The sequence below is a fragment of the Coregonus lavaretus genome (genome assembly GCF_964263955.1).
Source record: "Coregonus lavaretus genome assembly, chromosome: 9".
NCBI classification, from domain to species: Eukaryota; Metazoa; Chordata; class Actinopteri; order Salmoniformes; family Salmonidae; genus Coregonus; species Coregonus lavaretus.
The window spans coordinates 49,013,686-49,038,940 of record NC_139996.1 but is presented as its reverse complement, the minus strand read 5'-3'; the positions used below and the strand labels follow the sequence as shown (position 1 = coordinate 49,038,940).

Here is a 25,255-nt window from a genome sequence, read left to right as displayed (position 1 = left end):
ATGTTACCTTCAACACACATTTATGTCTGCATTTCCCTCTGCTACAATTTACTGTTAAAATGACAATAACATTTCTATAAAAAAAAATCTACCTTGACCTTGTCAACATTAGCCTAAGTAGGGAATGTTTCCAAATTATTGTGTTTTTAATCATAGGCCTGGCTAGTGTCATTATTACACATCGAAGTGTGTCCTCAAATTAGTATCAAAAACATGTGCAAATGTTTTGTCTATTTGTATTGTAAATAAATCTGAGACATGACATATCTCCAAAAAAAACTACTTTGATCTAAGGGTGTCGCGCTTTACTTGACTATCCAAATGACGTGAGTAGATGTCATCTCATACGTAAATAACGTCTGCGCACTAAACTCCATTTCAGGAAGTTACCAGTGCGAGAAGAAAGGAGCATATCAAGCGATAGGAGGACAGTGTATTGTTTATACTTTGAGGAGAGCTATAAAACGCCATTAAAATGTCGGGATTTGATGATAACCCATTTGCAGATTCGTCCAATGTCAACCCTTTCCAAGTAAGATCCTTTAATTCCACAGAGTTGATACAAAGTTGCTACTAACTTTTAACCAAGATTTGCTAAAAACTAACACAAAGAAACCTGTCGGGTGTGTTCTGGGTTTGTCTTAATTCAGGCGACGTGGCATGATTGACAAAGCTTCAGCCACTAATTTGTCATTGTCTGCAAATGAGGGTGGGGTTTCGCCGTTCTCTCAGATACAGGAAGTTGCAAATGTGGCTAAAATTGCACATTTGATAAAGGAAATAGTTTACAAACTGATAAGACTGGTCTACTACTCTTTCTCAACATCATATGGAATTCCACAAGTTAGCTAGCACGCCATGGCATAGGCTATACGTTCTTAGGGTAGGCTACTGTCAGTGAACACGTTGTCTGTCTCATCTGTTTTTCATGAACCTCAACCTACAGAATTCAGTTTACCTTAAGATGGGGAACAACCTGAACTCAGGGATAGACGTAACATAGTAAATGTAAATCCGAGACACTCCATTGGTATGATAGGTTACGTTTCATATGTTTTAATTTGTGGATGTCCATCATCCATTTTGTATGACATGTTACGAGTTTGCAAAGCATATGATATGTTACAAATTCCAATTTGTTGTGGCAACATTAGCTAGGTTACTAACACCAGAGATATTAGAGAAAGGAGGTGATAGGAACCCAATTGGGCAATGAATGGAGGAATATATATATAATGCCCCAACCAGCAGACTATCGACCAATCGCGTTCACGTTGTCATGCTGCGTCATGCAGTTGCTAAGATAATCGTCACGCAATCCCTTCTCAAAGTCATGGTATGAGTCGAGAAACGTGCCTATTTTCCTCAAAAGTACGTAATGTCACGATTCCAAAGCTATACAATATTACAGATAGCAACTTAATTATCTCACATCTCAGAAAATATTTGTAATGTTGTATTTCTTGTTGATAAAATTCATGCTAATGTTGGGTTTTTGAGCTAGCGCCCAATTGACTCCCATTCACTCCTTGAAGGAGAACTCTCCTTGTCCCAGAATTGCCCAGAATACACCGCACGGCCCATTGACGTAGCATGGGCAACATAAATAATGGCAGTTAATACAATTCCAATGGAGTTTCCCATCTCTTCTGAAGTATCTTTGCTAACACTAACATTAGCTAGGTGGCTAATGTTAGCGAGGCGAAGGGTTAGCTAAAAAAAAGTAGCTTAAAAAGTAGTAAGAAGTTGCTAAAGTTGCCTGTGATGAGATTCATGATGAAATAACATATAATTCTACACTGAACAAAAATATAAACGCAACATGCAACAATTTCAAAGATTTGACTGAGTTACAGGTCATATAAGGAAATCAGTCAATTTAAATAAATTCATTAGGCCGTAATCTATGGATTTCTGGTAATACAGATATGCATCTGTTGGTCACAGATACCTTAAGAAAAAGGTAGGGTTGTGGATCAGAAAGCCAGTCAGTATCGGGTGTGACCACCATTTGCCTCATGCAGCGTGACACATCTCCTTCACATAGAGTTGATCAGGCTGTTGATTGTGACCTGTGGAATGTTGTCCCACTCCTCTTCAATGGCTGTGCGAAGTTGCTGGATATTGGAGGGAACTGGAACATGCTGTCGTACACGTCGACCCAGAGCATCCCAAACAGGCTCAATGGGTGACATGTCTGGTGAGTGTGCAGGCCATGGAAGAACTAGGACATTTTCAGCTTCCAGGAATTGTGTACAGATCCTTGCGACATGGGGCAGTGCATTATCATGCTGAAATATGAGGTGATGGCGGCAGATGAATGGCATGGCAATGGTCCTCAGGATCTCGTCACGGTATCGCTGTGCATTCAAATTACCATAGATAAAATGCTATTGTGTTCGTTGTTCTTAGCTTATGCCTGCCCATACCATAACTCCACCGCCACCATGAGGCACTCTGTTCACAACGTTGTCATCAGCATACCGCTCAACCACACAAAGCCATTCTCCAGCATGCCAGTGGCCATCGAAGGTCACCAGTTGCCCACTGAAGTCGGTTACGACGCCGAACTGCAGTCAGGTCAAGACTCTGGTGAGGACGACGAGCACGCAGATGAGCTTCCCTGAGATGGTTTCAGACAGTTTGTGCAGAAATTCTTTGGTTGTGCAAACCCACAGTTTCATCAGCTGTCCGGGTGGCTGGTCTCAAGACGATCCCGCAGGTGAAGAAGCCGGATGTGGAGGTCCTGGGCTGGCGTGGTTACACGTGGTCTGTGGTTGTGAGGCTGGTTAGACGTACTGCCAAATTCTCTAAAACAACTTTGGATGCGGCTTATGGTAGAGAAATGAACATTAAATTATCTGGCAACAGCTCTGGTAGACATTCCTGCAGTCAGCATGCCAATTGCACACTCCTTCAAAACTTGAGACATCTGTGGCATTGTGTTGTGTGACAAAACTGCACATTTTAGATTGGCCTTTTATTGTCCCCAGCATAAGGTGCACCTGTGTAATGATCATGCTGTTTAATCAGCTTCTTGATATGTCACACCTGTCAGGTGGATGGATTATCTTGACAAAGGAGAAATGCTCACTAACAGGGATGTAAACAAATTTGTGCAAAACATTTCAGAGAAATCTGCTTTTTGTGCGTATGAAACATTTCTGGGATATTTTATTTCAGCTCATGAAACATGAGACCAACACTTTACATGTTGTGTTTAATATTTTTGTTCAGTGAAATTTTAGTGTCCTGGATGTATGTCTACTGTACTATGTTACGTCTAGTTTGAGAACAGGCTGTGGGGACTGACTTCATAGCTTCCATGATGTCTAGACTGTAGGTCTACAGTTCAGCTGCACCTTTTACAAAGGGCCTATCTCTCTATAGACCTCAACAAAATTAATTGAACAAGCCTATGGTCACACTGACCATCAAGGAAGTGTGAGAGGGGTAAGCTGGACAAACTCAATTGCACATCAGCCAGCTAGCATATAGGCTAGGCATGAATATACATTCTCTGTTCGATCAAGAGCAGTAGGCTGAATTTGTCCGAATGTAGGCTACAGATCTTGCAACACTGCAAAACTCTGTAATGTTTCTTGTGACTGCTATGTAGAGTAGAGCAAACATCTTCTATTGGCTAGAGCCACAGCTGGTAAATCCATTAAACAGTAGGCTGGTTGCGTAGTCCCATTTGAGTATTGTACAGTATATAATAACAATACTTCTGCATATAGGATGCTGCATACTGTAGTGTACAATACTAATTTTCAGTACTTTTGCCATTATTGGGTATTTTTCTGTAGACTAGATGTTAAACATAGTAAATATTTTCAGAATATAAAGTTAAAACATAGTTAACATAAAGACAAGCAGTACAACTAAGTGAATACAGAGCGTGGTACAGAGCGTGGTACAGAGCGTGGTACAGAGCGTGGTACAGAGCGTGGTACAGAGCGTGGTACAGAGCGTGGTGCAGAGTGTGGTGCAGAGTGTGGTGCAGAGTGTGGTGCAGAGTGTGGTGCAGAGTGTGGTGCAGAGTGTGGTGCAGAGTGTGGTGCAGAGTGTGGTGCAGAGCGTGGTACACAAGGAGGGAGGCTGAGCCAGAGTCAGGACATGGCACTTTGGAATGGGCCTGCTCATTCTCACTATGTGTGGGAAATATACACTATGCATGAAAACAGTACATGTCTGAGAATTGAGACATGAGGCAATGCATAAGGAATGTCTTAAATGTATATGGTTGAGAATGGGTTATCGACCTGCCATGTTTAAACCATATTGAAGTATCGATTTGATATGTTTTGGAATAAACAGAGCAGAGCCAGGAGATGGCTCTGTTATTTTTTACATGAGAAAGCTTGGTTCTGCCACTATCGTTGTCAAGTGAAATACATAGGAGGAGGAGTAGTCAGATTTCACCACTATCATAAATTAAGAGAGTGGGCGGAGCGGTCAAAAGATGAAAGCTTGGAAACAATGGTGGAGGAACTAAACTGGGAGGGTTTAAGCCAGGGGTGTCAAACGTCCGGCCCGCGGGCCGGATCAGGCCCGCAAACGGGTTTAATCCGGCCCGCGAGATGATTTTGAAAAAAAAAAAATATATATATATATATATATTGTAAAGTATAAAAATGCGCTGCAATTTTTCAATAAAATAAACTGCTGTTCCAATTGCGTCCACTGGATGGCGCAATAGCAATTGTGTTGAGCAAGCAAACTGTTTATACCGGGGCAGAGCAAGTAGGTCAAGCACGTGCAGCCAATGAGCTACTTTGTTTTGCCCGCGATATTTATTACGGCTTCTACTTTTAACATTATGTGCTTTGGCACCCTCATTGCCCCAATATGTCTCTGTCAAAAAAGAGAAAAGTGGACGCAGAGTGTTCCAAGAAAAATGGTCATCCTATTTATTCACGGAATTGAATGGGAAAGCTGTATGTTTGGTGTGTTCAGAGCATGTTGCAGTGCTGAAAGAATATATCCTTTGTCGCCACTTTGTGAGTCTTCATGCCGACAAATATGACAACTTTCAAGGACAGCGGAGATGAGAGAAGGTGAATGAACTGTTGGCGGGTCTGAAGAAACAGCAGTCTGTGTTTACTCACAGCCGAGACATCAGTGACGCTGCAGTGAAAGCTAGCTACCTCATTGCTAATGAAATCGCAGTGGCTTCAAAACCATTTAGTGAGGGTGAATTTGTAAAAACATGCATGATGAAGGCAGCAGAGATTGTGTGCCCTGAAAAGCGGCAGGCTTTTGCAAATATCAGCCTGACAAGAAACACAGTTGCAGACAGGATTTCCGATCTTTCAGTGGATTTGGACAGCCAGTTGAAGCAAAAAGTAAAGTCATTTATTGCGTTTTCGGTTGCAATTGATGAAAGCACGGACATTACAGATGTTGCACAACTGGCCATTTTCATCCGCGGAGTTGATGACACATTGACCGTCACCGACAGCAGCTGATATTTTTACAGCACTCGTCGGCGCGCTGGACAGGGTCGGAGTGGACTGGTCCCGCGCTGTCAGCCTGGCTACAGATGGTGCGCCATCAATGATCGGGAAAAAAGCAGGCGTTGTGACAAAGTTCAGAGAGAAAGTGCAATCTGCAAATGGAGGACGTGATTTTTTGACTTTTCATTGTATTTTGCACCAGGAGGCTTTGTGTTGCAAGTCATTAAAGATGGATAACGTTATGAAGGTGGTCATCCAAACTGTTAATTTCATCCGATCCAGAAGCCTGAATCACCGTCAGTTTGACAGCCTTCTCAGAGAGAAAGACCACATCTATGGCCTGCCATACCACACTGAGGTAAGATGGTTAAGCCGAGGTGCTGTGCTGAGGCGTTTCTTTGATTTACGAGAAGAAATTGAACAGTTCATGGAAGAAAAGGGCAAACCAGTGTTAGAATTTCATTCCGCAGAATGGATGCAGGACCTTGCATTTATGGTGGATGTTACAGAGCACCTGAATAACTTGAACAAACAGCTGCAAGGGCGCAACAAAGTTGTCACGCAGTATTATGACAGCATACGTTCTTTCAAGTTGAAGCTGTCATTGTGGGAGACGCAACTTGCCGGTGGTGATGCAGCTCACTTCCCCTGTCTGAAAAATGTGCGCGCGACCCAACATGTGGCAGACATGTAGCGGTTCAAAGATAAAATAACGGGACTGTTACGGGAGTTTGAGCAACGCTTTCAGATTTATGTTTATATGTTTTTATGTTGATGTGCTATTGTTTTTAATTGATTTTATTTTATTTGTATATTTAACCTATTCTTGACTCTGTGGTTCTTGCACTTGTTTGGGGAATAGGATTTCATTATTCTTATCTACATTTCTGCCTGAGAAATGACACCCTGATATAGTTCTGTGATCTGTGATATACTTCTGTGAATCACTGAGGCATTGTGTGTTCTTTGTCCTCAGAACTTTCAAATAACTTGAGGTGTTTTATGATTAATAGTGATGTTGTGCTTTTGGACACTGTCCTCAGGCTCCAGCTTTATGTTTATATGTTTTTATGTTGATGTGCTATTGTTTTTAATTGATTTTATTTTATTTGTATATTTAACCTATTCTTTACTCTGTGGTTCTTGCACTTGTTTGGGGAACAGGATTTCATTATTTTTATCTACATTTCTGCCTGAGAAATGACACCCTGATATAGTTCTGTGATCTGTGAAACAGTTCTGTTAATCACTGAGGCATTGTGTGTTTGTGTTCTTTTTCTTTAGAATTTTCAAATAAACTTGATGTGTATTATGATTAATAGTAATGTTGTGCTTGTACTATTTTGGACACACTGTCCTCAGGCTCCAGCTTTATGTTGTATGTTGATCGTATTAAAACAAAGAAAACAATCTGAAGTTGTTGTTTTTAAGTTATATATACCATGATTTTTCCGGTCCGGCCCACTTGGGAATAGATTTTCCTCCATGTGGCCCCTGAGCTAAAATGAGTTTGACACCCCTGGTTTAAGCTAATAAGTATGTAAAATGAGCAGGAATAGAACTGTATATAAACTGAGGGCTGAGTGTTGGGAAGGCAGTTGTTCTGCAGACCAGCTCGACTTTTGTTGCTTTGTGTAATAAAGTCTATCTTGATTCTACAAAAACTTTGGAAGAACTTTGATTTTTAATAAGTATAGTGATAAATGTCTACGACACTATCAGTAAAAGGACTGGCCTAGTGTGTAATCTTGGCAGAATGCAAAATCTAGGCTTAATAAATCATATCCACTGTTGAAATCAAAACTTACAGAAAACAAATACCAAGTAGGCTGTATAGCATGCTCTGTTTGCTACTTTTACAGTGAAAAACAGTATTACTGTAACCACGTCATATTTTGATTTAGACCTACAATTACTTCAATGGTAGCTAGTAGTTGCAAAGCAATCGCTCTTACTGTAGTTTCACTGTCTCTAGTGCACAATGGTACTGACTGTTTGCTTACAGGGTGTGTATGCGCCTGAACAAATAGCTCAGCCTATGTCTGATATTGCAATTCTGGGCATTATTACTCAATGATGATGAGGATATGACGTCTGACTTGCCGGTGGATTAGATATGAGTTTACCTTAGCTGTGGGCTTGTCGAACTGGAAAACCTTGGTAATCATTGGTGACCACACACACACACACACACACACACACACACACACACACACACACACACACACACACACACACACACACACACACACACACACTGCCAGGGTAGCCTATAAAGGAATGCCTGGTGTGACATTGTCAAAGCTTACTTTCTAATAGGCTACTGGGCTAGTTCACTGGTTTCTCTATAGAGAACACCACACCCTTGTTGTTATTACTGCATTGTTCAGAGAGCATCCCTTCTGGTATTTCTTGTTTGTTAGGCCTATACCTTATTATCATTATTAGGTTTATGTATGTTTGTACCATCATCATTTGTTTCCCAAACTACCTCAAACATACAGTGCATTCGGAAAGTATTCAGACCCCTTGACTTTTCCCACATTTTGTTATGTTGCAGCCTTATTCTAAAATGTTCTCTTCAATCTACACACAATACCCCATAATGACAAAGCAAAAACAGGTTTTTAGAAATGTTGCATGTATAAAAATAAAAACGACTGAAATATCATATTTACATAGGTATTCAGACCCTTCACTCAGTACTTTCTTGAAGCACCTTTGGCAGCAATTACAGCCTTGAGACTTCTTGGGTGTGACGCTACAAGCTTGGCACACCTGTATTTGAGGAGTTTCTCCCATTCATCTCTGCAGATCCTTTCAAGCTCTGTCAGGTTGGATGGGGAGCGTCGCTGCACAGCTATTTTCAGGTCTCTCCAGAGATGTTCCATCTGGTTCAAGTCCGGGCTCTGGCTGGGCCACTCAAGGACATTCAGAGACTTGTCCCGAAGCCACTCCTGCGTTGTCTTGGCTGTGTGCTTAGGGTCGTTGTCCTGTTGGATGGTGAACCTTTGCCCCAGTCTGAGGTCCTGAGCGCTCTGGGGCAGGTTTTCATCAAGGAACTCTCTGTACTTTGCTCTGTTAATCTTTCCCTCGATCCTGACTAGTCTCCCAGTCCCTGCAGCTGAAAAACATCCCCACAGCATGATGCTGCCACCACCATGCTTCACCGTAGGGATGGTGCAAGGTTTCCTCCAGACGTGATGCTTGGCATTCAGGCAAAATAGATCAATCTTGGTTTCATCAGACCAGAGAATCTTGTTTCACATGGTCTGAGAGTTCTTTAGGTGCCTTTTGGCAAACTCCAAGCGGGCTGTCATGTGCCTTTTTAACTGATGAGTGGCTTCCGTCTGGCCACTCTACCATAAAGGCGAGATTGTTGTCCTTCTGGAAGATTCTCCCATCTCCACAGAGGAGCTCTGGAGCTCTGTCAGAGTGACCATCGGGTTCTTGGTCACCTCCCTGACCAAAGCCCTTCTCCCCTGATTGCTCAGTTTGGCCGGGCGGCCAGCTCTAGGAAGAGTGTTGGTGGTTCCAAACTTCTTACATTTAAGAATGATGGAGACCACTGTGTTCTTGGAACTTCAATGCTGCAGAAATGTTTTTGGTACCCTTCCCCAGATCTGTGTCTCGACACAATCCTGTCTCGGAGCTCTACGGACAATTCCTTCAACCTCATTGCTTGGTTTTTGCTCTGACATGCACTGTCAACTGTGGGACCTTTTATATAGACAGGTGTGGGCCTATCCAAATCATGTCCAATCAATATAATTCACCACAGGTGGACTCCAATCAAGTTGTAGAAACATCTCAAGGATGATCAATGGAAATATGATGCACCTGAGCTCAATTTCCAGTCTCATAGCAAAGGGTCTAAATACTTCTATAAATAAGGTATTTCTGTTTTTTATTTGTAATACATTTGCAAACATTTCTAAAAACCTGTTTTCGCTTTGTCATTATGGGGTATTGTGTGTAGATTGATGAGGAAAACATTTTTTAAAATCCATTTTAGAATAAGGCTGTAACGAATGTGGAAAAAGGGAAGGGGTCTGAATACTTTCTGAATGCAATGTATCCATATTTTTGGTCCCCAATGAATACCAAGGTTTGCCATCTATTTAATTGATTGAATTCTTAAATGGCAGGGATGTCTCTTCATCCTTCTTGGGAAAGCTGCCAGGTGTGTCAATAGAGCTCCTGATGGCTACTACGCAAGTCAGAGTATAAGGCCTATGTGTCACATGACTTCATGACCTCGTGTGACACATTATCATGTGCTGAGAGCAGACTGACTCTCACCTGTTCATATCAACCCCCATGTCTCTTCTGGATTTTGTTTGTTTGTATTACTCTGCTCTCAGACCTTGAGTCAATGGGCCTTTACTTTAAGTTTACTTAACGGTCCCGTAAAGAGAGGCTAACATCAATACTTCGTCCTTAAAATCGTATACAACAATCTTAGTGCTCTCTTCCCCTCAACCCTATTTGATAAGAGTCAATTCATGTTTAGCACTGCTTTCTTCATACAGCTGTTAATCAACGATTCCAAATGGCACTCTAGTGCACTACTATTGATCAGAGTAGTGCACTATGTAGGGGATAGGGTGCCATTTGGGACGGAGCCCATGTTATGAATGATTTATCAAAGGCATGTTATTACTGTGGTTAATGACAAAAACCTCAGCTTTCTTTCCATGGTAGTTTGGCCTACTTAGTAATAAAGAGATGCGATTTCTGATGCCCACTGAAATATCAAGTCAAACTGGACTCAGGGTTGAATGTGGTTGTCCCTGACTTACCTTTGATACTTTTTTTTACTTCAGGAAATGAAACTTCTTGAGCTATTCGACCTCTTGAAATATCACAAAAATGCATAAGCAGTCTCTTTAAATGAGCTCTGATATGAAAGGCAACAGTCCATATGTCACATGAACAATGCCATTGTTGCAGCGCAATCTTTCCTGCGATGGATTGATAGGCCTATTAGATGAGGCAATTATGTTGAACGTAATAATAAGATTGAGCGGAGTGTTGCATATTGGCATTTCCATCTAAAAGGACCCATGAGCACCAACGTGAAGTTTATAGGAATATGTCAAATAAAAGCTAAGAGTATTTTTATTTTTGAGAAATTAAGGCACATATAAATGTTTTAAACATTTTCAATCCAAAAAATTAGGAATAAGCAAAGGCTTAGATTTTTGGTCAAACAGATGGATAAGGGGTTATCTACCAGAAAAAGTCTTAACATTTATTAGAAATGCATCAAAACACAAATTTTGAAATAAAGACCCCCGGCAATTAATATCAACACGTATATTTGTTTTTGGAGAAATTATTTAACTTCTGTAAATTCAAGAAACATTGCCTTGTAATTCCGTTACCAGAAACCCACATAAGATATTTTCTAATTTCTCTGAAGGTAGACCTACCCATTAGTTTTAGTGTTTTTACTGATATCAAGTTTGTTTGTTTATTATTTAAGTGATTTAAAAATTGTAATTCTGTTACCAAATTGGTAACTGAATTATCGAAAGATCAGTATTGGAATTACTGCAACTGAATTGGCTACAATGGGAAATCATAGTAGTCACATACCACAGTTGGGTAACTTGCTACTGTCCTCCGTTCCACTTGTATACTGTTATGTTCAGCTCATAACTGTGATTTTTTTCCTCTTTCTTTCTGGTGGTCAAAGCAAGACTGTGAAAACACACACAGAGAGAGAGATTGTCCAGACTCTCTCTCCAGTTAATATCACACCTACCAGCTCTTACTGACACCTACCAGCTCTTACTGACACCTCCCAGCTCTTACTGACACCTACCAGCTCTTACAGACACCTACCAGCTCTTACTGACACCTACCAGCTCTTACTGACACCTACCAGCTCTTACTGACACCTCCCAGCTCTTACTGACACCTACCAGCTCTTACTGACACCTACCAGCTCTTACTGACACCTCCCAGCTCTTACTGACACCTACCAGCTCTTACTGACACCTCCCAGCTCTTACTGACACCTACCAGCTCTTACTGACAACTACCAGCTCTAACTGACACCTACCAGCTCTTACTGACAACTACCAGCTCTTACTGACACCTACCAGCTCTTACTGACACCTACCGTCTTTCCATTTACTGTAACAAGCATCCTCACCCACTGAGCACCGACCGACCCTGGACATCCATGGACGTTGAAATTTGGTCAGTCCGCCCTGGCCGGACCAAATTTCAACCAATCATGGACGTCTATATTTCTCAAATTTGTAAAGAAAAGTAGAGTGCAGTACAGTAGAGTACAGCATATTGTACTGTACTTAACATATCTACTGTACTATAGTGTACTCTACTGTGCTGTAATGTCCAAACGTGAAACATAGATGTCTATGATTGTTTCCGATTTGGTCTGGTCCAGACCAACCAAATGTAGTCTTGTTTGGGGGCGGAGCTCATTACAATAATAGCCAGTGTGTAGAATAATACCTTATATATGCAAAAAAAGGATATTGCATATTTCTACCTTTGTGTACCTATTCAGGATGCATCACCATGAAGATAATTATATATCCATAATTATGCATTTCTGTATAGTACAGATCAGGGACCCATGATGTAATTCCGTTACCAGATGTAAATCCACTTCACCTACTATAGTTCAATAACCAAAACCATTTTTTTCAAACCCAAGGTGTCATGTCATAGCTGACACCCCATTCTTTCTGCAGACATCTTTGAATCTTAATTCAGATAAGATATTTAACAGAGTTTTTGGAAAACGTATTGGCATAAAATTATGCAGCTGTACAATTCTTCCAATAAATGTGTTTTTGTGAAATTCTGTGTAAATTGTTCAAAGTAGTCCCTGTGCATAGAGTTGTATAGTTTGTTAAACTTTGAAATCAATTGTTTTTGTGTGGCATATATTTTAAAGTGAAAAATCTTGAGTCGAAGCATAACTGTGGAATTGCCCATATAATGAAGAGCAATTTGTTGTTTTGTTTCAGGATCCCTCAGTTACACAAGTGACCAACTCTGGTGTAGACCACATTGAGCAATTTAACCCTTTCCCAGACCATCAGACGGTAAGATTACCTGTTGTTTACCCTGGCATGAACGCACGCACACACAGACACTCTATAATACAACAAACCAAACAACTCACTGATCAAAACTACAGTAACTGATGTTGAATAGATTGATGCCCATTTGATCACAGATTACAGTATTGTATGTTGGTGTTTGTCCCACCTTTTTTTGGTCTGCCATGTGTATTTCCTGTTTCAGGCTGGCCTATCAGGGCCCACCATTCCGGCCTCCAAGAACCCTTCCCAGCCTGCCGTGCTCCAGCCATCCACAGATCCCAGCCCAAAGGTCAGTGATGGTGCTTGTCACTAGTTTACTATGAAACCAAAAGCCATCAATGTCTTCACATGAGACTCTCTACCTTTCCATACTGATTTGAAGAAGCTATATGGAACTTTTTGCTTCTGGGGGTGCCAAAAGGGGTTCCCTAAATGGACAGGTGTATATAGTCCAGAAATTACCTCAGTGGACAGAAAAGGGACACCCACCTCTCCCATGAGCAAACTCATATATTGTTTGCCTAAAACTATTTGTGTGGTTTCATGAGATAAGTAATTGATTAAGTTAATATTATATCATACATGCATGTGAACCATACAGCCAACGTTGAAGCCAAAATGTGACCTATCCTCTCTCCCCTCCTGGAATGCAGGCCACGGCAGCTGCAGCCCAGACCAGCCTGCTGAGGCAGCAGGAGGAGCTGGAGAGGAAGGCTGCAGACCTGGATCGCAGAGAGCAGGAACTTCAGAGCAGGGGTGCCTCCACAGGTCACTCCCCTTCTCTCTATTCTCTCCCTATACATGGGACACCTTATACACTTCTCACCTTCTACCTTTGAAGATATCCTACCTTCTCAGAAAGTTTCGGGTCAATTTCAATTCAAACAATTCAGGAAGTTACTTCCTGAATAGACGGAGTTGAAATGGAATTGACCCCCAACCCTGCCTCTCAGACACCAATCCTTACCTCTACAGCAGGGATGGGGTCAATGTCCACTTCATTTCAGTCAAACCAGGAAGTGAATAGAAATTCTAATTCATGAATGGAAAGATGAGGATCAACCAGGATACATTTAAAATTATTGCAATGGAGCTGTTGGAAAAAGTGATTGATGACATGTTAAATCAATGAATTTCTATTTTAATAGGCAAAGAAAACAACTGGCCACCTCTTCCCAAGGTCTTTCCCATTAAGCCTTGCTTCTACCAGGACTTCTCAGAGGAGATTCCCCTGGAGTACCAGAGGGTCTGCAAGATGATTTACTATCTGTGGATGTGTAAGTACACTGTGTGTGCGTATGCATGCATGCAGTACTACCACAGAGACTGGTTTGTTACTTTGTTAAATACCGCAAAGATGCTGACTTAAGGTATATTGTAATGTGAAGCACTGCCCCCCCCTAATACCCCCTAGAGTCGATATCCGCGCGGAAATCGAATGACCAAAATCTGTCAGTTTAAGCTAGAGATGTCTCAATCCACCACATCCGCCGATGTCGAAGGTGGCAGAGCTACAGCGGTGTTTGTCAGACCAGGATACATCCCGAAAATCGGTCTTCTCATGAAAACGGCTGCAGAGTCTGAACAGTTTGGGCTATTTTCACGGGTCTCGTCTGAAGTCGGTACCGCCGATGTGCCCACTTCTGTCTGTAGCATCCGAACGGTTTGGGCTACAAACTAATATGACTCCACCATTGAAAGCTGACACTTTCATGAACACGTACAGGTTTTGCTCTACAACGCCCACAAGACTCGTCTGAAGCTAACCCGGTACAGGGATGAAAAATGTATGTTTTTCCATGTATGGATCTGTTATTCAATGTGATTCTATGGGCTAATTGCAGTCAGGCCAAATTCAATGTTTCATCAAATATTTATTTATTTATTATATTTTTATACCTACAGGGGCCATAAAATTCTAAATCAAATGGCTAAATGATCCATGGTATGACACTCTTAAAACAATTCCATATGTTAGCCCCCCCCCCCCCCCCCGCCCAGGCTTAGACTGCGTTTTAAAGTGTTGGTTGCCATTGTGAGTGTCTTTGTCCTATGTGAAGGGAACAGGAGGAATGCGTTTCATAACAAAGCTAACTATGTTGGTATCTTGTTATTGTACATGCAAGACCAGTGCATAGAGCTAAATTGAACTAAGCCATGATGTACATCCACTATCTATATCTGTGGCCTTATAGGCTTTTCCTGGTATGCACAGAGCCAGCATGGTTTTGTTACAGAGAAATGCAAAGCAAGAGGCCGTTTCTTTTTTTTTTTTTTACAGGAAAACATTGCCGTATTTGTTATAAGTTAGAACAGCTCTTATGAATGCTGATATATTGGCATTGGGTTTCTTTTGTAAGAAGATCTAAATAATCTGAGCCTATAAGAATTGAGAGATCGTAGTATGAGTTCCATCATTTGAACCCTCACGACTACTATATGTACAGTGAGGGGAAAAAGTATTTGATCCCCTGCTGATTTTGTACGTTTGCCCACTGACAAAGAAATGATCAGTCTATAATTTTAATGGAAGGTTTATTTGAACAGTGAGAGAGAATAAAAAATAAAAAATCCAGAAAAAACGCATGTCAAAAATGTTATGAATTGATTTGCATTTTAATGAGGGAAATAAGTATTTGACCCCCTCTCAATCAGAAAGATTTCTGCCTCCCAGGTGTCTTTTATACAGGTAACGAGCTGAGATTAGGAGCACACTCTTAAAGGGAGTGCTCCTAATCTCAGTTTGTTACCTGTATAAAAGACACCTGTCCACAGAAGCAATCAATCAACCAGATTCCAAACTCCCCACCATGGCCAAGACCAAAGAGCTCTCCAAGGATGTCAGGGACAAGATTGTAGACCTACACAAGGCTGGAATGGGCTAAATAAATAAATAAATAAATTGGTCATTTAGCAGACGCTCTTATCCAGAGCGACTTACAGGAGCAATTTAGGGTTAAGTGCCTTGCTCAAGGGCACATCGACAGATTTTTCACCTGGTCGGCTCGGGGATTAGAACCAGCGACCTTTCGGTTACTGGCACAACGCTCTTACCCACTAAGCTACCTGCCGCCCCACGCTACAAGACCATCGCCAAGCAGCTTGGTGAGAAGGTGACAACAGTTGGTGTGATTATTCGCAAATGGAAGAAACACAAAAGAACTGTCAATCTCCCTCAGCCTGGGGCTCCATGCAACATCTCACCTCGTGGAGTTGCAATGATCATGAGAACGGTGAGGAATCAGCCCAGAACTACACGGGAGGATCTTGTCAATGATCTCAAGGCAGCTGGGACCATAGTCACCAAGAAAACAATTGGTAACACACTACGCTGTGAAGGACTGAAATCCTGCAGCGCCCGCAAGGTCCCCCTGCTCAAAAAAGCACATATACAGGCCCGTCTGAAGTTTGCCAATAAACATCTGAATGATTCAGAGGAGAATTGGGTGATAGTGTTGTGGTCAGATGAGACCAAAATGGAGCTCTTTTGCATCAACTCAACTCACCGTGTTTGGAGGAGGAGGAATGCTGCCTATGACCCCAAGAACACCATCCCCACCGTCAAACATGGAGGTGGAAACATTATGCTTTGGGGGTGTTTTTCTGCTAAGGGGACAGGACAACTTCACCGCATCAAAGGGACGATGGACAGGGCCATGTACCGTCAAACCTTGGGTGAGAACCTCCTTCCCTCAGCCAGGGCATTGAAAATGGGTCGTGGATGGGTATTCCAGCATGACAATGACCCAAAACACATGGCCAAGGCAACAAAGGAGTGGCTCAAGAAGAAGCACATTAAGGTCCTGGAGTGGCCTAGCCAGTCTCCAGACCTTAATCCCATAGACAATCTGTGGAGGGAGCTGAAGGTTCGAGTTGCCAAACGTCAGCCTCGAAACCTTAATGACTTGGAGAAGATCTGCAAAGAGGAGTGGGACAAAATCCCTCCTGAGATGTGTGCAAACCTGGTGGCCAACTACAAGAAACGTCTGACCTCTGTGATTGCCAACAAGGGTTTTGCCACCAAGTACTAAGTCAATTTATAACATTTTTGACATGCGTTTTTCTGGATTTTTTTTACTGTTATTCTGTCTCTCACTGTTCAAATAAACCTACCATTAAAATTATAGACTGATCATGTCTTTGTCAGTGGGCAAACGTACAAAATCAGCAGGGGATCAAATACTTTTTTCTCTCACTGTACATGATAATGGATTGCATTTCTTAAGCACTTTTCACCATCTCTCAGCTTTACATTGTTTCACGGTCTCCCTTCATGATGTTCATAATGGCATGCAACAGAAAAATGTTTAAAGCATTTTGCAACGGAAAACTAAAATGAGACCAGGTCGCCCCACCATGTTTCAGTCAGTTTTCTTCCGTTTGGTGCCTACTGAACACAACCCTCTCTCTCCCTCCCTCCAGTCCATTGTGTGACACTGTTCCTCAACCTGCTGGCATGTTTGGCCTACTTCACCGCGGATGCCACGTACGGCGTGGACTTTGGCCTGTCCATCCTCTGGTTCATCCTGTTCGCCCCCTGCTCCTTCCTCTGCTGGTACAGACCTGTCTACAAGGCCTTCAAGTGAGTACTAGGAATGACTGACCTACTGTTGAGATGCAGACAATTATGTAATAGCTTAAAGGGACAGTTTTCCAGTTTTTAATCCCAATCTCAATTAATTTCTTACCAGGTTTGCATATAGCACATTTTGGCATCCAATTTGTTTGCATGGCACTGGTGGACAACATTTAACATTGCACAGTGTTGTAGGAAGGTTAACATATATAGTAGGTCCACTAGGCTGGCTTGGCACAGATGGGGAAATACTTGCAATAGAAATGGTTTACTGTTTTTTATTTGTCAGTATTGACTTTCATGCTCAGTAGTGCAATGATCATGACATTTTGATGTTGATGGCATCCTGTCCAATAGCCAAATACCTGTAAGGGACGGACCAAGCAGCAGACACGGAGGCACAGACTAGTGTGCAAAATGAAGGGTTTTACTTCCCAAAGGACTGCCTGATTCTGTTATTGAATTGACATCCAATGTGAGTTCGCTCAACCCTGTGTGCTCTCTCTCACTTCATTGCAGGTCGGACAGCTCCTTCAGTTTCTTCTTCTTCTTCTTTGCGTTCTTCTGCCAAGTGGTGTTATTCGTCATCCAGTCTGTGGGCATCCCCAAGTGGGGAAACAGGTGGGTCTGAGGGACAGGTCTGAGTGAATGGGACACTATGGATGTCTTTTTTTTTGCATGTCTTCAATCTGTACAGTGGCTTGTGAAAGTATTCACCCCCCTTGGCATATTTTTTTCTATTTTGTTGCCTTACAACCTGGAATTAAAATATATTTTTTGGGGGTTTGTATCATTTGATTTACACAACATGCCTACCACTTTGAAGATGCCAAATATTTTTTATTGTGAAACAAACAAGAAATAAGACAAAAAAACAGAACTTGAGCGTGCATAACTATTCACCCCCCCAAAGTCAATACTTTGTAGAGCCACCTTTTGCAGCAATTATAGCTGTAAGTCTATAAGCTTGGCACATCTAGCCACTGGGAGTTTTGCCCATTCTTCAAGGCAAAACTGCTCCAGCTCCTTCAAGTTGGATGGGTTCCGCTGGTGTACAGCAATCTTTAAGTCATACCACAGATTCTCAATTGGATTGAGGTCTGGGCTTTGACTAGGCCATTCCAAGACATATAAATGTTTCCCTTTAAACCACTCAAGTGTTGCTTTAGCAGTATGCTTAGGGTCATTGTCCTGCTGGAAGGTGAACCACCGTCCCAGTCTAAAATCTCTGGAAGACTGAAACAGGTTTCCCTCAAGAATTTCCCTGTATTTAGCGCCATCATCAATTCTGACCAGTTTCCCAGTCCCTGCCGATGGAAAAACATCCCCACAGCATGATGCTGCCACCACCATGCTTCACTGTGGGGATGGTGTTCTCGGGGTGATGAGAGGTGTTGGGTTTGCGCCTGACATAGGGTTTTCCTTGATGGCCAAAAAGCTCAATTTTAGTCTCATCTGACCAGAGTACCATCTTCCATATGTTTGGGGAGTCTCCCACATGCCTTTTGGCAAACACCAAACATGTTTGCTTATTATTTTCTTTAAGCAATGGCTTTTTTCAGGCCACTCTTCCGTAAATAATAATAAATAATATGCCATTTAGCAGACGCTTTTATCCAAAGCGACTTACAGTCATGCGTGCATACATTTTTTTGTGTATGGGTGGTCCCGGGGATCGAACCCACTACCCTAGCGTTACAAGCGCCGTGCTCTACCAGCTGAGCTACAGAGGACCACAAAGCCCAGCTCTGTGGAGTGTACGGCTTAAAGTGGTCCTATGGACAGAAACTCCAATCTCCGTGTGGAGCTTTGCAGCTCCTTCAGGGTTATCTTTGGTCTCTTTGTTGCATCTCTGATTAATGCCCTCCTTGCCTGGTTCGTGAGTTTTGGTGGGCGGCTCTCTCTTGGCAGGTTTGTTGTGGTACCATATTCTTTCCATTTTTAAATAATGGATTTAATGGTGCTCCGTGGGATGTTCAAAGTTTCAGATATTTTTTTATAACCCAACCCTGATCTGTACTTCTCCACAACTTTGTCCCTGACCTGTTTGGAGAGCTCCTTGGTCTTCATGGTGCTGCTTGCTTGGTTGTGCCCCTTGCTTAGTGGTGTTGCAGACTCTGGGGCCTTTCAGAACAGGTGTGTGTATATATACTGAGATCATGTGACACTTAGATTGCGCACAGGTGGACTTTATTTAACTAATTGGTTGCACCAGATCTTATTTAGGGGCTTCATAGCAAATTGGGTGAATACATATGCACGCACCACTTTTCCGTAATTTACTTTTTTTCATTTCACTTCACCAATTTTGACTATTTTGTGTATGTCCATTACTTGAAATCCAAATAAAAATCCATTAAATTACAGGTTGTAATGCAACAAAATAGGAAAAACGCCAAGGGGGATGAATACTTTTGCAAGGCACTGTATGTGTGGGGTGGAGGGGGGTTGTGTGTGCACGTATGTGTTTTTGTGCATGCCTGTGTGTGTGTGCCGATGTTTGTTTGCGCCTGTTTGTGCGCCTTTGTGTGTACGAAAGTGTACGTGCCAGTCTTTGAGATTTCTCTCCATCTCTCTTTTTCTCGCCCGATCTCCGATCTCCACTCTCACTCTTCTTGTCATGTCTTTGACAGATGCCTTCCTAGTAGCGTCTAGCCCGCTGGCTGTCTCTCTTTCCTCCTGATGACTCCTCTGTAAGTGAGAGGCTTTGGCTCCTTTTGCTCTTCCTGTAGTAACTCTTCTCTCCTGGCCCTCTTCCAATACTACAACCCCATCCAGAAACAACCACTAGCCCCCTGCTACATCTTCAGTGTCGGCAGATCTGAGGGAATTAGGATAGATGGGTGTAAGCAAAATGGTGCTGTCTCTACCTAGACTCCCCACAGGACATAGGGGACCGTTCTCCATATTGCTTATACTTACTGTATCTGTTTGTTTAGGTCGGCAAAGGGGATGTTTCTGGAACGTTCTAGAAAATGCATCCTTCTTTTCTCCCTTTTAGTGTAATCACTGATCTCTTTGTCGCTGGATAAATGACAGTGCCTTCACCAGTCCAACAATCTGGTCAGATCTATGAGGGAGGAAAAATGCACTTGTACAGAATTCGAAAAGAGGGAGAATATAAATGGCATTTGCTTGATTCCTTGCGTCCTCTTTCCTCACCTCCCTCTCAGAACCCATCGGATGAGAAGGTCAGGAATCATGGAAATACAATTGAGATTCTCCCAAGGCCTCTGTCTTTTTTTACTTCCTTCTATCCATCTGTTTAGTTCTGCTTTCCTTTGTCTGATTAAACATAAAGCTTCTTATTCTGTGTCCAATTTGGCTCTTAGTCAGAATGCTGTATGTTGCTGAGGATGACCTCCAGGAGGTTCATTGTCTAAAGTGAATTGCTTAGTACAATCTAGCGGAACTTAACAGATGCATTGCTGTGAAATAGTTGATAAGTTAATATAATTGATCTGAAATCTGAAAATATTTGTCATAAATTAAACTCCAACCTTTTTAGACCGCCCCATGTTTCAACAATGAAATAAAGTATTTGGGGAAATGATATAAATATTGTGAATGTAAACCATAGAATAGTTAAATGGTGAACGTAATACATTTTATAACATAATTTCATAGGACAATACATTCACATATTAGACTAAATGAAACTAATTACCCTATATTGATCCCTCGCTTTGATTCCAGTGGTTGGATCGCCTCGTTCACCATCATCGGCACCAACAAGGCAGTGGGAGCCATCATGATCGTGGTGGCCTGCTTCTTCACCACCTGCGCTGTGCTGTCAATCATCCTACTGAAGATGGTATGTGTATTATTTTCAGTATGACCACATGACTGTGGTGCTTTACTATAAACTTGTATAGACATGACTACAAATCCCATTGTTCACTTCTGTTCAAGCTGCTGTATACTGTTCTTACTAGAGCACATGACTGGTACTCTACATTACTACAATTGACTACCATACTAGCTCAGTTTGTGTTCTACATTCGACAATAAAGGCTGATTGCTACATCCCACTACAAATTAGGGCCGGGATGATACCAGTATCGCGATATTTGGGCAAAAATGAAGAAAGAAAAACTGCTGTATGTAAAACAGTGTGTGCTATAGCTTGGAAAATAAATACATGTGACTCTGGATGACAACATAATGATGTTTGTTTCAAACATTAAGGCTGTTTTCCTAAAGAAGTTAAATCTGCTTCGTGTTTTGTTTCCTTGCCACGATACTAACGAGTATCGCGATACTGGTATCGTCCCAGCCCTACTACAAATACCATAGTTCATTGCACTTCCACCTCTAAATAGAATCTATAGACCCTAATGCCTGAGTCTCCTCCTTTCCCAGGTGCACAGCAAGTACCGTCGTACCGGGGCCAGCTTCCAGAAGGCCCAGCAGGAGTTCTCCCAGGGTGTGCTCACCAACAAGTCCTTCCAGACGGCCGCCACCTCCGCAGCCTCCTCCGCCGCCTCCGGAGCCTTTCAGGGGAACAACTAGACCCAGGCCGGGCTAACTTAACCCCCAGATACATCCCCTCTTCCATCCATCCAACCCCCACCACCACTGCACCACCTTTCTGGGATGGGGATGGATCCCCCACACCCTGCTGTCATCAATCCCTTATAGGTCCCACCATGGAGCCTCAGTCGAAGAAACCACCATTGACTTAACCACCAGTCTGTCTGCTGGGGCTTCTGTAAGGCCTGATCTGGTATCTGTTTTTTAATATATGAGCTGTGGTCACCTGACAGCAAAAAAAGGGCACTTGAGTAGGAAACTGTCCCCACTCCCCACTGTGCTTTTTCAGAATGGAAAGCATGAAGTCGAATGGTTGCGAATCTTGCGATGTTATTCAGTATATGTGCACTTTCTTTGCAATGCCCTTTGTTCGTGTATGTGTGGATGTTCTCTTTTAGCTATGCTCTCCAGCGTGGATGTGTGTGAAAGTTTCCCCTGGTTGTGTCATAAAGAAGATGGCGTGTTTTGTTTGCCTTATGCTTGTTGTCAATTCAGTCTTTGTATATTCCTCTTGCATGTCTGACTGTTGTAAAGTAACCACCTGTTGGGACTCCAACAATGGTGGCTTTTCAGCATCCTTTAATTTCAATTTGCCAATGAAGAGAATGAGTGTTGCTTTCAGTAGGGTGATACCTGAATGAAAAGAATCATGTATAAAGTTTAGTTTAGCCTGTACTCAGTCTAGAAAGACTACGATAATCACCTAGGTTAGTAGTTACCCGGGCTACTGTAATTATTAAATGCACATTTGCCATTATACTTACAAATCACCTCAAACTAACGTGCCTTCAGATTTACACCATTCCATTAGGGTAGTTCTCGTCAAAATGAGGTACTTTGTTTTCAATCAGCCTTCTGTATTTGTCTGCGTATTGGCTTTGGCAATGAGAGACTGGTGTTGTGTAAGAATGGGTTGAATATAGGTTGGTTTGACAAAATAGACTGTCCCATACAACTTAAAGGGACAGTTCACCCCGAAACCAAAGTTTGTTTGTCGTTTTCATACCCTCAAAGTGGTCTATTTCACAATGTCTGTGATCCCACTACACATGCATTCTAAGAAATGTGTCGGCCTCAATCTCAAACCAATGGAAACAATGGGTATCTTAGTACAGATAGTATGGAATAGACTCTGTTTACATTTAAAGGCCCACTCTGTGATACCACTTTTACGGTATGATGGCATATGGCAAACTTGGATTTTGGAGTGGACCGCCTTGACCAAAGCCTTGACTAGTGCCTTTTGTGAGGTGTCATCTCTCGAGTTTGCATCTGTTGCCATTGGTTCCTACGGTAACCAAGCCTTAACCAAATTATGGGAAAAAATACGTAATTAAAGAAGAATTTAAAGAAAATTATGAGACAAATATTTTTTTCACATTGTCCTCTCCAACACGGTTCAGGCAACTATAGTGGATGCGTAACCAGGCCAGTGCAGTACAGCTTGGCTCAGCTCAGTAGTGTGAAAAAGGTATCAATTAGATTGACATTCCTAATCCAACCTACAAATGATTGCTCGATTGTATTCTATGGATTTGCCACTAAGACTGAACATGTGAACAATGAGAAATAGCTTTATGCTCCAATTTTTGATTTTTAAAATATACTTCAGAGGGGAAGTGGTTGTCAGTCAAAGCTGGATAAAGTAGTGCTGAGTGGTAAAAAAATTAATCAATAAATCCGATATTTCTTAATAACCAGGTTTCCATCCAACCATTTTTATGCGTGTAAAGTAGATGTCAGATAAAAATAGCGCCAAAACAAAAAATACTAGGATCTTTTTGTGTCAATAAAATGAATTATGCGAGATATTGAGGTGGAAACGATTTTTTGTGCGAAATATTGATATAACAACCATCATATTGAAATAAACTTGGAGTCACGTGATGACATGTTGTGTGGTCCTCCCATTATGACTCGGGAAAGCATGCAGTTTATTAGGTTACAGATTAAATACATTATGATGAACTTCACAGGGGGTGAAAGTACAAGGTGATGAGGTTGATACACCTTTACAATAAATATTCAGGTGATGATCGATGCTTGGCTGCCATTTGACAAATAAACAAAATCTTGCTCTTTTGTCCATAATATGTCCATAATAATCTCATCATGTAGAAGGCTACCTGCACTGTATCTGCGAGCTGTTGGCTAGGGTGCACGTGCCAAGACCACGTGGGCACATTCTCTATGTAACGCAACATTTGTTGTAACAAAACAATTAGTAGAGTTGAAAATGCGATGGAAACCCATTTAACTTGTATTTTTTTATTCGGTACATGGGAATTTAACCGCAAATGTTATTTTTATGTCCACTATGTCATCACGCACAGCATTTTATCCACAACAAGTCAATTTGATGGAAACGCATCTCCTGTGGGAAAATGTGCGGATTGTTTTTGTGTGGATTTTTGAATATTTGGATGAAAATCTGTCGCCAATTGGATGGAAACCTAGCTACTGTAACACAATAGATTTTTCCCAAAATGTCCTAGAGGAAGACCAGCACCTAAATTATTTGTGAATGGATTGATGTAAATTATCTATTTTGTAATTTTCATTTGTCACATTCATAGGAGTATGTATTCATTGTCGGTTTAAATGTAACAATTGTCCGAGATCAACTAAGCAAATCAATAATGCTATTATGAAGAATGTAATATTCGAGCTAATGGTTTACTAATGGGTAAATATTTAATTTTCTGAATAATTGTTCATTGATATTGAAATATGTTTGGTTTTCTTAATATCTGTGTGAATATGACCATTTGCCTGCATTGTATTGGGAGTGGCGAATTATATATTGCCTTTTTGTATTTCAATGTTTATAGTTAACTTAGTGTCTATCTAATAAAAATGGTTGCTTTAATTGATACAATTATTGTGTTTATGTGTTTAAATTGAGATAACAAATAAGTTCACTAACATAACAAAAACCTTCTGTGAAATCCTGTGTAATGTCTCAAATGGCTACTTTGGATTCTTAGGCCCTGTTAAAACTCTTTAAAATCCATAATTTCCTAATTTCCTTGAAGTGATCACGATCTTACATGATTGGATAGATAAGAGCAAGGCTTCTGTTGTATTGCTTTTACCAATCCAGTGATATCAGAACCGACGTGCTCTACATTTGACTAGAGATGCCGCTTACGTTTAGGAAACTAGGAAGGAAGGATGCAATTCTAAAGTATTCGAATGGGGCCAATGTTGAAAATGCAGCGTGGCCTTCATTGATTTCTGCCACCTTCCCATTGACCATAGCTGCAGGAAGTAGGGGTGAAAAATCTGTCTGTGCCCTTGAGCAAGACACTTAATCCTAATTGCACTGTCAATAATGGCTGACCCCTGGCTCTGACCCCACTCTCAGGGGGAGTGGGATATGCAAAAAAAATTGTGTACATGTGAGAAATAGGACAAATGTAAGCACCCACTTATTACTATACACTGTCTGGGGCTGCAGTGACTTTGCAGTAAAGTCTGAACAGCAGGTAAGTCCTTCTCTCTCCAGGGGAGTCTGGCTGCAGCCCAGAATAACATAACCCAGCCTCCTGTTATCTTCCTATTCTCCACCATCACCAAATGGGCCAACTGACCCAGCC

General features: G+C 41.7%; 1 protein-coding gene across 1 annotated transcript; it reads left to right on the top strand.

Annotated features, from left to right (window-relative positions):
• The first annotated feature begins 380 nt into the window (after positions 1–380).
• LOC311135200 (secretory carrier-associated membrane protein 2-like) lies at positions 381–24,537 on the top strand. The gene is made up of 9 exons (XM_084169130.1): positions 381–532; positions 12,470–12,547; positions 12,750–12,836; positions 13,201–13,315; positions 13,696–13,824; positions 16,970–17,129; positions 17,643–17,744; positions 20,820–20,937; positions 21,486–24,537. The coding sequence occupies exons 1-9, from the start codon at positions 476–478 to the stop codon at positions 21,633–21,635; spliced, it is 996 nt and encodes a 331-aa protein (XP_084025256.1). The 5' UTR covers positions 381–475; the 3' UTR covers positions 21,636–24,537.
• Positions 24,538–25,255: the final 718 nt, after the last annotated feature.

Excerpts from the sequence above, each read along its gene's own strand:
- LOC311135200 (XM_084169130.1), top strand. The coding sequence starts at position 476 with ATGTCGGGATTTGATGATAACCCATTTGCAGATTCGTCCAATGTCAAC. Across the intron at positions 17,130-17,642 it reads CCTGTCTACAAGGCCTTCAA|GTCGGACAGCTCCTTCAGTT; the intron begins GTGAGTACTAGG and ends ACTTCATTGCAG. Across the intron at positions 20,938-21,485 it reads CAATCATCCTACTGAAGATG|GTGCACAGCAAGTACCGTCG; the intron begins GTATGTGTATTA and ends CTCCTTTCCCAG.